Source organism: Aquila chrysaetos, chromosome 11 (assembly GCF_900496995.4).
Source record: "Aquila chrysaetos chrysaetos chromosome 11, bAquChr1.4, whole genome shotgun sequence".
NCBI classification, from domain to species: domain Eukaryota; kingdom Metazoa; phylum Chordata; class Aves; order Accipitriformes; family Accipitridae; genus Aquila; species Aquila chrysaetos.
The window spans coordinates 3,210,496-3,224,647 of record NC_044014.1 but is presented as its reverse complement, the minus strand read 5'-3'; the positions used below and the strand labels follow the sequence as shown (position 1 = coordinate 3,224,647).

The following is a 14,152-nucleotide window of genomic DNA, read 5'->3' as shown; positions in this document are numbered from 1 at the left end:
AACGGGCGTGCTTTAGTGATGCTTCCCAGCCAGCTTTAATCTTCCTCCCCCGTGGGGAGGCTGGGGCAGGGTGCGGATTGTATCGGCTGCGTGCCTCCGTCCTCCGGAGGTGGAGCAGATCCTGCTTTCTCTGTGTTGCCCGTGTTTGACAGGCAGGGAATGGAGCTTAACGTATTCAGGTCTAAATGTCTGGAAAAATTGGTTAAGCTTCTTAACAAAATGAAAGACGTGTTTGGCTGTACTCATAAACAGTCGTGTTCGTATCAGTGGCATATATACATCCGCAATTCTAGTTCATGACTTATTTCATGCAAAAAGTTTTTTAGCAAAAACTTTGTCCCATTGACACACTTGGCCGTGTTTTTTGTTACCTCGATGGCTTTTGCCTCTGAGGCTTTGACTTCACCAGGCAGAAACTAATTACCAGCTGTAAAATTCCAGGGAGGATTGGCATGTCAGAGCAAGTGCCGGATCCTCCCTAGGCTTGAACGCATCCGAAGACTGCACGCTGCAGCCACCTTGCACAAGAGCACGTTGTTTCGATGCAGGAGATACCTGCTTAAAGGCTGGAAATTGATCTGTTTGCGGTGTCGGAAATGTCCCTCTGCTGCCCTGCAGTTCTGCTGGCGTGTGCTAGGCTTGTTAAAAGAGTGAACCAGAATGGGTTTCATTGTTCAGTTCCATTGCGGTTTCTTATGAGACAGTTCATTTTTATCTGCAGTGTTACTTAGCCCTTCTAAATTGGAGAAAACACATGCCTAGTAAGAATGAAATGAATGCTGAAGGCAATTGGAGGTAATTGGTGTTTCTGGGCTTCCCCAAAATAAGGGAGCTACTAGAACAGAAAAAAAAAAAAAAAAAAACCAACAAAAACAAAAAACAAAACCCAAACCATTATAAATGTTATACTGTTATTATCTGCCCTGCAAGCCTGATTTTTGTGCTGTATCATTTGTGACTGTTTCCGTGTGCAATCCCTTGGATGCAGAATACATTAATTCTTTCCACGGGAGCCAAAAACACTGCTAATAACAGCGGAAGGGACGGGCTCCTGATGGGCATTGTGCTGGGAGGATTGCTGTTACGGGCAGGTACTGAAGCATCGTATTGAAGCATCGTATTGAAGCATTTATTCCAGTCCTGTCTCGTTGCTACAAACAGTATCAGACAGAAGCCTGAAAGAGAAATTAAAAGAATAGCAAACCACTGATCTTGTCCAAAGGTTAATAGCTGGGTTAGGCAAGCAATAGTCTGTACAGGAGACAAGCGCTGTTCTCGTCTCGCTTCGCTCTCTCCTTGACATACCCCACTGCCTTCTTAAAACATTTTGTGTCACTTTAATATCTGAGAGCCACACTTTGGATCAAATGCAGACTTACCTAAAGCTCCAGTAAGATTTTTTTACTTTACCAGCATTAGTGATCCCTTCACAAAGCTGTCAGCCGCATAAGCATCCGTGGAACAGCAAAGCAGAGCAGCTGCTGCGGTTTATCGTTCTCATCTATTACAAGAAATTGCATTGTAACCTCTTCCCAGGGAGTCACTTCTTGTGTGTGTTTGTTGGGGAAGTGGATCCCAATTTTGTGAAAGCTCAGCTCTTCTGGACAGTGTCTCCGTGTTTGTGATTCTTGGTAGTTAGACAATAAAAGTAGTAGTAAGGCATAGAACTAAAAGCCAAATTCTTTTCAGCTCCCATGGAAACTTTCTGCCATCAGGCATCACAATGAACTTTACATTTTGGGTGATGGACAAAAAGAAGACACCTCTCCAGCAAATTGAGTTGCTAAGCACACCTGATTTGTGACCCCAGAAGCACTGAAGAGGTGTTAAACTAACCTTTGGACACCTTCTTTGTCTGCAGATTACTTTCTTTTTCCTCATTAGTATTCTGTGATGGACTTTGATAAAGTAATTAAATATCCACAGGAAAAACTGAGATTCTTTTTCAAGCAACGTTATGACATTTGTTTAGCCAGCTGCAATTGTCTTAACAATTGATTGCAAGATTAATGAAAATGCCAAAGAATTTGAAATGTAGGGAATCGATTCTATTGATTTATCCATAATTACCTAAAGTAGCCTTAATCTGTATTCACATCTAGGAATCCATGGAAATGGGTAAGTTACAGAGGACAGTGCTGTCAGCAGAAAATGAGGGAGGTTCCCGTGCTGCAAACTGTGAGCCACTGTCAAGTATTTGAAAACTTTTGGCCAAATTCAGTCAGAACTTTCACGCTTTGCAGGAAAATCTACCTGCGACGTCCTTTTCCACGCTTCCCATGAGTTGCTTCTCTTTTTTTTTTAATTATTTCTCTTTCCAGACTGAATGCTTCTTTAAAAAGCAGCGCAACAGGAAAAAACATCTTCTGCTTTATTGATTTTTACCGCTGCAAAATCTAGCTGAATTCCCATGCAAGATCGAGTCAAAATGAGAACTAAGATGACATCTTTCTTGCGTTGTTAATGACCTGCAGGCATCTTGCGTGGAGGGGGTATGAGGAAAGCCATCTTTCTTCTCAGTTTGGAAGGGCAGAGCTCGGTTCGGCATCTGTTTGCACCCACAGCAGCTGTTGGCCCATGAAAGCACCAGGCTGCCAGGAGAGCTGGGTGTTGAAGCCTGGGGAGAGATCCACCAGCCCTGGCCAGCAGGCTCCGGTCATCTGAGAGCCGACGAAGCTGTCCTCTGTGGTTGCACACTTGCTTGGAAGGGATGTTTTTTCGCCAATAAACTCACCAAGGATAAGGTGATGATATGTGTACCGTAGCAAAGACTGTTTGCATTTTATTGAGCAGCACATTATAATGAAAACTGCTTGTTTAATAGCTAACCTGATTGCAGAGATTTCTTCCAGCAGCACTACAACAAATTACATTTGTTTTAAATTACGAGATCCATTGCAAGTTTTTGCCAACTACCATAATAGAAACGGTCTCTTTGAATTGAGTAAGTCGTCTTTCTTTAGAATATTAACTTTTGGGTTAGAGGAACACTAATGCTGTCCACTTGCTACTTTCCCAGTATTGTAGCCTTAGCTAAAAACTCCTAAATTAAATTGTCTTCTAGCATTTCCATTAGAAAACACTATTGCCACGCTTTTATTATTCTGTCATGAAATTCTCTAGGTGAAGTTTAGTACATAAGGTTATATCCATGGCTGGAGTTACACCTTAGATAAAATTTCAGGAGACAAAGTTTACTGGTGCTTTTGAGAGAGTGTAGCGGCCTAAAGCTTCTTCTTTCGTGCGCTCTGAAAGTCATCAAGAAACCACAGCCTAGACTTCAGACAAGTAGTCGAGAAAGGAGGAGAGTGAGGGCAGTCGGACCCTGCCACAGGTTGTCCAAGGTGGCTGCCCAAGGGAATCTCCACCCTTGGAGATCCTCAAAACCCAACTGGACATAGCCCTGTGTAACCTGCTCCAGTTTGACCAGAGACCTCCGGAGGCACCTTCCATCCTCAACATCTCTGTGCTCCTCTGACTCTACGCCAAGTCCATTAAACAGACGGCTGGGCTTCAGGTTGAGCGTCGCGTTGGTGCTGTCCTCATGCTCAAGAAAGGATGCTTTTCTTGCCGGCAAGTCCTGTCGACTTTAGCAGGTGTCTGAGGTGGACTGCGGATCAGCGCGGATCCATCCGGCTGCTGGGTAGGCAGAGGACGTCTGCAAGGGTATTTGAATGGAATGTAAATCCAGATCTTTTTTAATATTGTTTATTTCTGTAAACATTTATCATTTGATTGTCCGGTGGTGTGACGCTCTTGCCCGTCTATTCCAACAGGGTTGTTCTTTCAGTTTGATTTTAAGGTACAAGATAGCTGTATTGCGAAGGCGGTTTTGAAAAATAATACATTGCGCCTCTTATACAGTACCTGTTATTGGTAGTCAGACCACAAGTTTGTCCTTCAGAATTTCGTAACTTGCAGTTTTTTTCATTCAGCTGTCCCCATTGTTTTAGAGGACACACAGCACAGAATATAAATTAGGAAAGAGGTGTCAGTGATTATAGATAATATGCTAAAACTGTTTCTGAAATATTTATTAGAAAATAGGTTAATAAAGTGACATGGTGCACCTGTGCTGGTGTGGAGTAGACATTATGAGAGTATTATGCTAATGTAAGTATTTAGTAGCAAGTCTTCATTGGGATTACTCTACTATTATCATAGTCAGCCCAGGAACTGTAATTCAAAAGAAAGCAAATGGTCAAGGGGGTTTTTTGTTTGGTTTTTTTTGTTCGTTTTGTGTTTTAAGTTTTGAGTGCTCTTTAGCCTAATGAATTAGAGGATATTACAGGGAATCTTTTTTTTTTTTTTTTTTTTTTTTTAAGAGAGATTGAAAGGGAGACTGGACAGAGAAGTATTGTACACAGAAGTGTGAAATTAAAAGGATTTTGGAAACCTTCATTTGGGCTGAGCAGTTGTCAGGTCTGGAGGTGTGAAGATGGCTGAACAGTAATAACGTCACCAGAAAAGAAAAGAGAGATAGTATTTGGAAAGGGAGAAAATTGGACAGGAGATGCAAGGAGGGCAGATACCTTCATGCTCACTCATTTTAACGATTTTGACTTTCATTTGACTCGTACAGGATATGCGTATGAGGTCACTATGTATTCTCTATGTCCCAGAGTTCAAACTGGACAATTACCATACCGCATGCAATGCCAATAGAGAAGTGGTTATAGGAGTGTATTAAAATACAAGTTTTAATTCGTGTGTAAGTAAAAAGTTGTTTAAAACTTAACTGTGCTTTGCAACACAGACACTGAAAAAGAATTTGAAGGTATTTGAAGTGATTGCTGTTTAAAAGAAGGCTTTGCTATTCATGCTTTAGTGAGCATTTGTTCAGGTTTGGGTTTTGCATTGGGATTTCAAGGTCTAGGTCTGTTGTTTCATACGCAGTCTGACAAGATAAGAGTAGTCTGTCTCATATATGCACAGTAAATTTGTCTCCCAGAGAAGCAAAAGCTCAAGCATGGAAAGCATGATGATGTGCAGGAAGGCTGATCAGCTGTAATAAAGCATTCATTATCCTTCCATCTAAATTAACTGAAATGACATCATAATAGCGCCTTTTATAACCTCACTCCAAATTCCCTCTCTTTTATTGAATTATCAGCTAAACCTAAATTATTTTAAGCTGTATCTGTATATTCTTGTTTAGATAATTTTTCTATCATTAGGGAATTCATTCGTTCGTTCTTTCGTTCTTTTTTGATGTTCGCTTAAGGAAAAACACTGGGCTTGTATTGTTTTTGTAGCTTGTATTGTTTCATATTTTCCAATCGTAAGTGTTTTGCATAAGTGCTTATAGTGTAAATCCGAATCCCTGGGTACTAGAGCTAACTAAATAATGTACAAAATGGAATATACTGTAAGAATGTTTCTACTTTTGGAATATATCTCGCTAGATTATTTCTCCAGAAAAATCTTTTTGCAGGGGCAGTTTGATTTGTGTGTGTGTGTTGCCAGATGAGAGAGGTGTCTTGCAGCATCGTGTGGCTTCCAGCTTTCCTCGGTTCCTTTAGCTTTTGCAAATACTTTCCAGTGATGTGAGAAGCTGAATGAAAGAAAATGGGGCATAGAATATTTTTAAATGTGAGTGAACAAGCAAGTCAGGGCACTTGACTAATTACAAGAGAGAATGGAGGAAGAAAAACCAACTGTACCTGAGAAAGAGGAAAAAAAAAAATGAGTTGTTCGGCACAGTGACTACTGTTACACTTATTAATTGAATCCCTTTGTCCCTTCTTCATTTATTATTGCCAGCTGAAGTCTAGATTTGATACATACAAACAGCCTCCTGAATTCAGTGAGGTTGTTCGTGGGAAAAAGGGCCTCTCTGCAAGGGTAAAATTAGAGAATCAAACCATTAATTTTTGCAGTACTTGGTGGAGCAATCTCTAAACGTGCATCCACAAACCAGTTAACCACCTATGGGTCTATTGGAAGTGATTAGTAATCAATAACAGTAACAATATGCAGAACTCAGTAGCTGCAATAGAAGTTAGTTCATGGCTTGAATCAGCAGCATATTAATTGATTTACTGACTCTGGATTGAGAGCCATAAAATGGGGAGAAGTTACCGAAGAAATTAGTACGAGTCTATCCTTTTGCCCAAAGCAGGACCAGGTGAATGGTACCTGACCAGATCACAGGTGTTTGCTTAACCTGTTTTTTGTGTTTTGGTGGGGTTTTGGGGAGATTTCTGCTCTTGACGGCCCATCCTTAGCATCACAAAGTATTGCCTAACGTTTAACCTGTGCCATGGCTGGTGTACCTCCTGTCCCCTTGCTTCCCTCATCTGAGATCGCTGCCGTATTTTTGTGTCACTCTCGAAGCACGGTGACTTCAACCGAACAATACTCCAGCCGAGGCCTTGCCAGCGCCGAGTAGATAAGAAGAAATACTTCATGTCTCACGGGGGACCCTCACCCTAATACAGCCCTGACTGAGCATTTTGCAACGCGGTGGCACGTTGATGCTCAGCTGTTTTACTTGCCCACCATCTGACTAACACTTTTGCAGCCTTCCACTGCGTGTTTGTGCGATTCATTATTCCTTCTGGCTTATGGAGAGCTGATAAAGGTGTCTTATCAGGAAATACATAAACAGGAATAAAATACCAAGAAGTCCTGATGATGGTGTAAGACCTCACTGTGACGGAAGCTATCTGAACACAGAATAAGAGGACAATCCCTACCTCAAAGGACCCAACTACAACAGAAGAGACATCAGAAAGCTGCTGAGGTGTTTGGGAGCCAGCCCCAGCAACACTCATCCCCAGGGGCTCAGCACGCATAAACCTCATCTGACCAGGACATTAATTTTGTTATTTGGTAGATACTTACGCCCTTTAGCAGCAGTCGTTCTTCCTTCCACATATCCTGAAGTGACTTCCTTCTGTAATCATATTCCTTCTATTCCAATCACATCATAGGAAATGTTAATTTCCTTCTTTTAATTGGGTTGATAAAGTCTTTTGTCTAACAAATCTTTTCCAATATGTTAGCGTTAGATTTTGTTGCTGTGTGTGACATTCTCGGTTTTGCAGCGGAGTACATGGTGATCGGTTCCAGTCTCTGAACTTCTCTCTTTTTCAAGGTTTAACTTTTGTGCCTCTTCCTGACACAGATAATGTATTCTTTTGTTAATCGAAACTGAACTTCAAGAAAAGCACTTCTTTTTATGCACGTGCAACTGGAAGCTAATCTTTGTTATTAATTACAGCAAGATAAGGTGTACCACTGCGGATTGATGTTCTCCATCTGAGCAGAGGAGATAGTTTTGATTACTTGTCTGTTGGCCCAGTGATGTCCAAGTACACCTTTCATCCTTACGTGTGTTAGCAGCAGCCAGCTTATTCTTCAGTTCAGAACTGATGCATTTGGTTTAATTCTGCCTATTCTGAAGAGCCAAATTTCCCCCACTTTCTTCAGTTTCTCTAACTTTGACAGTGAAGTTACTGAAAATTGTCAGTGCCTGCTTTGGAGAAGGAAGAGGATTAAACTAACACCTGGAATGATTCATACAATTTTTCTGCTTCCTCTTTTGAATTTTATTTGGGCATAAACCTGAACCGTTTTTACATTCATGAGTTGCAGCAAACTTCACAGGTGATAACATACCATTTCATAGGTTATAGCCAAGAACTCATCAAGCACATTTTTTTTCTATCCAAATGATGTCTTCAGGGTAGTATTCTTTCTGTCTGATTAACCACACGACTCAGTGTCGTACCAAAATGGTGAAGTGATGCCAACCTGACTGTCTTACTTTTGCCCTGTAGCCCTGTGTCCGTTGTTATTTCTTCAGAATCTTTTTCACTGAATTGCAGCTCATTCACAGGATGGTGTTGAATATTCCGGGTAGAAATACTTACCTTTTTTTCTCAGCTGACACCTCTCCTCGCTTTTGTGTGGCTACGTAAGAGATGATGAGGTGGTCAGTAGTACACAGAGTGGTAGTCAGTGATCTCAGCCTGATAGAAAACTGCATTTATCTAAATCCAGCCCTTCCTTGTTGGGCCCTGTAAAAATAAAGCTTTACACCAAGGTGGAGTACTGTGATGAAATCTATCTACTCTTGTTGTTCCAGTATGCTACACAACTAGCTACTTCTTATTGCCAATACTTTAATATATATTGTTAAAATTAGCTTCATTAGTTAAAAATTGTCGTAATTTTGCTGTTTCTCTTGGCACTGGAGGTCCTAGAAGATACCAGAGAGCGCTGTGAGCTTAGCCACGATGGGGTCTTTTTAGGGACTTCAGTTGTGCCGGGAGGTTGTAGTACTTAAGTTGGTTGCTGATTAATCCACTTCATAACTTTGCTTTTCCTCGGTTAAATCTGGATTATTCAGAATGGATTTTACTGTTATTGTACTGTGCCAGTCATGTTTCACTTTGCAGTACCATGATCTGGAATAGTCATATTTTGACTGACCCCATGTTGTAGTAAAGGGACTGTTGATATTTCCAGCAATCCTTTTGGTACTGGTCGAAACAGGCACAAAATCCTCTTTGACTTACATTTGATTTGCAACTGAAGATATACCATTAGAATAAACATACTGTTCTGTTGACGTTCACTGAGACAAGAACTGGACTTTTTTCACTGACTTATGTTAGGAAGTATTTTATCCAGTAATGGAAGGATTGAGTGTATCATCAAATCAAAATTAAAATGGAGTTTGAATGATTCAAAAATCAACACTTAAATCTCTGCATCTCTTCTTTTCATGTTTGCTGTAGAAAGTTGGGAGGAATACCTACCTTCCTAAAGCAGCCTGATTACAGGGGTAGCACACGGACTGTGAGAGGATAGTGTTGTTTAATTACAACTACAGTTTAACAGATGTGCTGTGCTATGGTCCTTTTGCAGTTGCAATGTACAATAGATTCTGCATTATTTGTTCTTTATTGATATTGACTAGAATTAATATAGGGGAAAAATGAGAGTTACAATTTAAAGAAAAATAATGGTATATAAAGTAATGAGATTGTTCCAAAGCTTAATTAGATGGAGCAGATTGAATACATTACAGTGATGTCTTGAGGCAACGTAATTAAATTGTAGGCATAATCCTTCCTGTATTGGAACCGATTTTATCTTCGTAAGGCAAGGAGCGTTAGATGGCCCTTCCTACTATGTTAAATTACTAATTCTTCTAGGAAGACTTACGAGTCTCATAATATTATCAGACTTTAAAACCGCAAAACAAAACAGGGTGTAAGTCTACATATCAAACTGTTGGTAGTCTGATTGCATGGATAACTTCAGTTTCAATCTTAGTATATGCTACAGCTCAGTACTTGAATCATAGATCAAAAATACGTATATGTGCAGTGTATTCTTGTGTATGCTTATTTCATCTCATTTATAAAACCTCTTTGTGAAGTTGTTTCCAAATATACACACTGACATAGGTACTGGTGAATAACGCACAGAAGTGCTGTTCCTGAAATGTACCCCTGCGTATGCTGGACGCAAGTGCAAAGGTGCCTATGACATCTTCGCTATAAAGAGTAATATTGTAAAATGTATGGATGTGCCTATACCTACATATATTTATTTTTATATATCCATTTATATTTTGTACATTCTTTCATCTTTTAAATTTTCTTTTGTATTTTCTTCTATAAATTTAATTTTTAGTTTCATGTTTAGATACTTTCCTTCTCCTCCATTACACTACTGTGGGGTTGATCTGACTTTAGAGTACAGATACATCCCAGTGGCGTCAAAATTTTTGCCTTCCTTTATTAATTTAGTATACATAAATAATCTCTCTTAGCATCCTGATACCCATGTGTTATCTGGAAGCTTCTTTTCTCTTGGGTTACCAAACATTTAGCTAAATATTTTTTTTTTCAGGACAGATCACTAGGTATCTTAAATTCAGTAAAAGACCTTTCTAACTGCCTCTTCTGGTTTGTTTTAAATAATTCTGATATTTGTCTGTCAGCCTGTAGAAAGATTAACTTTGTTATTTGAATTCGATAGTGAACTCTCTTTTTAATGATTGCTATTGGGGGACGGGGGGGAAGTAGCACGTGTCATGAGTGGTCTTTATCGTTGCTGGTACTTTCAGGAGACATAAATCTCTACCACAGTCTGCTCAACAGACAAGTTCTTTTCTCTGGGCATTAGCTGGCAGTTTCATAGCATAAATTTAAAGTTTTCAGGAGGAATCTAATGTTTATTTTGAAAATGGAGATTAGGGTACCAAAGAATAATATGTTTACTCTTCAGCACCATGAATATGTAGTGACCTACTTGTACTATACCATTTGGCTTTATTTTTAAAGCTTGTCAAGCCAACTCCTATTGCAATTTAAGAAGCATCCTTTTTAGAAAAGCAATAAACTACACCAGGTACTAAATTAACATTTTAGAAGTAGAACAGTGAACAGTGTTTTGAAGATTGCCCTTCGACAGCATTTTTATGTGGTTTTGTGCCATAAGTAAAATAGTGTTTACCTCATGTTTAAAAACGTGTTTTGCTTGACCTGCAAGTTAAAATACAGACAGTTACAGGTCTAGGTTAGATGCAGCACTACGATGCTGTAACTTTAAAAATATATATACTTTTTTTCTAATAAACTGAATTTTTAATGATCTCTTGATTATCATGAGATGTTTTAAAGACAAGTGATTTTATCCAAAGCATTCCTTGTGTTTCTGCATATGCTAATTTACTTGATTAATTTTGAGAACATCTGCATATAATTCTGTATACTTAACTGTGGTGAGATCACACTGCTTTTCAAGTAACAGCTACAAATTCACTTTCCAGACAGACTCAGATTTTGGCTAATCGGGATGCCAAATGTACAAAGGTACCACACAAGAGTGTGTAATTATGTAATTTTCTCTTGATCTTTCAGAGTCTTCCTGCGAGCAATTAATCAGTATGCAGATATGCTAAACAAAAAATTTCTTGATCAAGCCAACTTTGAGTTACAGGTAAGAAAAAACACCAGTGTCTTGGAGACTAATGTTAATGTAATAAATTTCTGCCCTAAACCCGTGATTTTGGTGTATCCATGTGTCATCGTGAGCCCCAGGTGACCAGTTAGCCCAGTTGAGTCATTTCAGGCTCAGCAGGTATGTACAGTCCATTCGTGTCTTGTGGGTCTTGTCCTAGAAGAGCACCAAGTCGTACCCAGAGCATCGCAGAAAACTCCACCTTTCCGTCAGGAAAAACAAAAAGGGGTGTCCTCCCCCTTTCTGCAGCAGATGCTTTAGCAGAATCATTGCCTCAAACGTGGAGCCTGAGACGCAGCATCTCAGTGCCCTGCTGATGAGAAATGCGCTGGTTTAGGTCACTTGCTCAGGATCCTTTTTTTTTTTTTTTTTCCTATTTATGTGTTCACATTTAATTTTACTTGAATCATCAAAACACAATCAATTAGGATTTGTAGATGGGAAATGTTTCACGGAAATGTAAACACGACGAGGAGACGTACTAAGGCTATATCAAGAAACACCATCTCTGTGGTGTCTGTTATTTTTGCCTTTAAATATTTATGTGCATAATTTAGATACTTCTAAGGTGTTTTGTAGGTATGCAGAGAATTAATGGTATCCATTCTTGTCATTTTGGGGGCTTTCAGCTTTGGAACAACTACTTCCACCTGGCTGTTGCTTTTCTCACACAAGAGTCTTTACAACTGGAGAATTTTTCAAGTGCTAAAAGAGCAAAAATACTTAACAAGTAAGTCCTATTAGTCATCTAAATCATGGACAAGAACTTGAGGTCTATTAACATAATTTTAGTTTAATTTCTTAGCTAAATCCATTCAAATTGAGATGCAATCATGGTATAATGAAAGGTTGGTTTTAAAAACATGAATCAAGTATTGCATGTGTTTCTACCCTTGAATCAAGATCTAAATTACATGATTCATTACTGATGAAGACAGTACTTTATACTGCAGGATGTTCATAAAGTCAAGACTTTTCAGAAGTATTAACATATTATAAAACTGAATTTTTAAATCACTTTAGCTTTGTGCTTATTCTAATCTCATTTTACATGCGCTCTCTATTGCTTAATCCCTAACGGCCTTTTAGAGTGAATTTTTGTAACTACAGCCAGTTTCACTGCGATATCCCTGAAGAATGGGTTTGTATAACTGCAGTCTTGTATGCTTTCCTGGTTAAAAGGGATTACATTGCCTACCTCTGAACAGGGAGCTTGAACTACCCGATTGCTATTCAGAGTCCCACAGCAAATGAAACCTGTCAAAAGAAAAAAGACTGGAAATAAGACTTGGAGCATGAATATTTTGTTTAAAGTATGTATTTCTCCTAAATTTCATTGAGGTTCCAATGTAGTGGACCTTATCATTAATTAACTGAACACTGAGCACTGAAAAAAGCCAGTTACATGTTTTCAAACACGGTATGTGGATTCTCTTTCTGTGTCTTAGTATTTGTAAAGAGCGCCTGCAAAAGCAGTTTGTTCCCATAGTCAGTCAGGTTACTGCAGTTAATTCACAACAAAAATGGGGAGTTTCAAAGCTGATTCCCTGAGCAAGTACAGCTCAGGCTCCTTGTATGTATAATATATATTCTATATATTATATGCTGCAGTGAGATGTGATCTTAAAAGGCTTTTTGCTTTAACTGTGTGGGTTGCAGGCTTTGACCAGAAAAGACAGGGCTCTATGTCCCATCCTTTTTTTTTGGCAGTGAAGTTTTGCCCTTCAAACTCATCCACTCCATCATGAGTTTTGAGGAGCTTCCTTTGGAAGCTGGGCTTTACCTGAGCGTTGAAACAGAATTTTTAAAGCGTTGTACGATCTAATGTATGTACCTGTGACTCCTGGGGCTTCCTTGATGAAACAGGAATATTTACAAGTTCAGTGGAAAAGTGATGTCAAGCAGAGCTCAGATTTTTGCACTTGTGCTATAAATATCATAAATACATTTATAGTTAATATGTTTGCAAAAAGAAATCAAGATGGTTTTGTAGAGCCAGGTAAGTTTTATTTCATTAGATTTAGAATTTATGGAATAAAGTGGTTTTGTACAAGATGGGACCAATGATGCGAATTCTCTTTTGTAATTAAGTTTGTAAGGGATACTTAAAAAGGCAAAGCGCTCCAGTCAGTTAGCAAGCAGAGGAATCAAAGCCGTGGCTGCTGTCAGTCTCCCCTTGCTCTCGCTGTCCTGCATTGGTGTGCACCTACATGAGCGTTTTAGTTCAGATCAGGCTCCTGACCTGAGCAAAAAACCAACAGCTGAGCTGTAATTGGACTGGAAATTACTGTCAAATACATTTGTGGACTGATATTCCCTCTTCGTGAGGACAGGAACCTTAGCTGAAGAAATTCAAGAAATCAACAGACGTTTCTCACTGCTGATATAAGTAAATAGATCAAGTCATCTGAAGTGGTTACTTAATGAAGTTTCCTAAATTGTAAATCTCTGTTTATAATGATTTTACAAGTTGTTATTTTCAGTTTAATCGTGTTTTAGAGATAGAAATCAAGACCATAAAATCTTCAAGATGCAATAAATGTGTGGTCTGGAAGCACTAACTTTTATTGCTGTGTGAAGCCACTACCAGTTCTGTGCCAAAGGGATATAATTAATCAGTTAATTCAATATCACACTCACCCATCTTTTTAAGTATAGATGCCAATTAATATGTCAAATATTTAAGAATTAAAATTTAATTATTGTAATTTGTAGTTTTTGCTAAACATTGCGTTTAAGCGTTAGGTAATAACTGATTCTTAATGATGCAGAAGAATCTCTGTAATCCATATTAATGACAGGGTATCTCACTATTATCCCACAGAAATCCCACAAGTTGCCAGGTATTACCATTTTGCTCATCTTGTTATTTAAGTAATGATCTTTAACATACAAATATTCTGTGTAGCAGATACATTCTCAGAGCTCATTACGGTTCTGATCCCATCATTAATGAAGGCAATAGGATGTTTTCCATTCATTAAGCTTTCTGGTATTAATGTGGAGAGGGAGTGGAATAAAAAGAACCCCAGCGGGAGGTGCGAGGCGTTGGTGTCACCAGCAGTGCAGCAGAGCGGAGGCAGGTTTCGCAGCGATGCTGAAGGATGGGCTCCCACCTCCGCCCCGGCTCCTTGGCTGCCCGGGACCACTCGCTTCTGGTCTAGCCCGG

The 14,152-nt window shown here is 39.2% G+C and overlaps 1 protein-coding gene across 2 annotated transcripts in view; it reads left to right on the top strand.

The window, feature by feature from the left end:
- DOCK1 (dedicator of cytokinesis 1) overlaps positions 1-14,152 on the top strand; it is a 320,074-nt gene that overhangs the window by 221,904 nt on the left and 84,018 nt on the right. For both annotated transcript variants that reach the window (XM_030029725.2, XM_030029723.2), the window contains exons 30-31: positions 10,884-10,962; positions 11,613-11,713. In XM_030029725.2, coding sequence (XP_029885585.1) covers positions 10,884-10,962; positions 11,613-11,713 — 180 coding nt within the window. The remainder of the gene's footprint in view (positions 1-10,883; positions 10,963-11,612; positions 11,714-14,152) is intronic.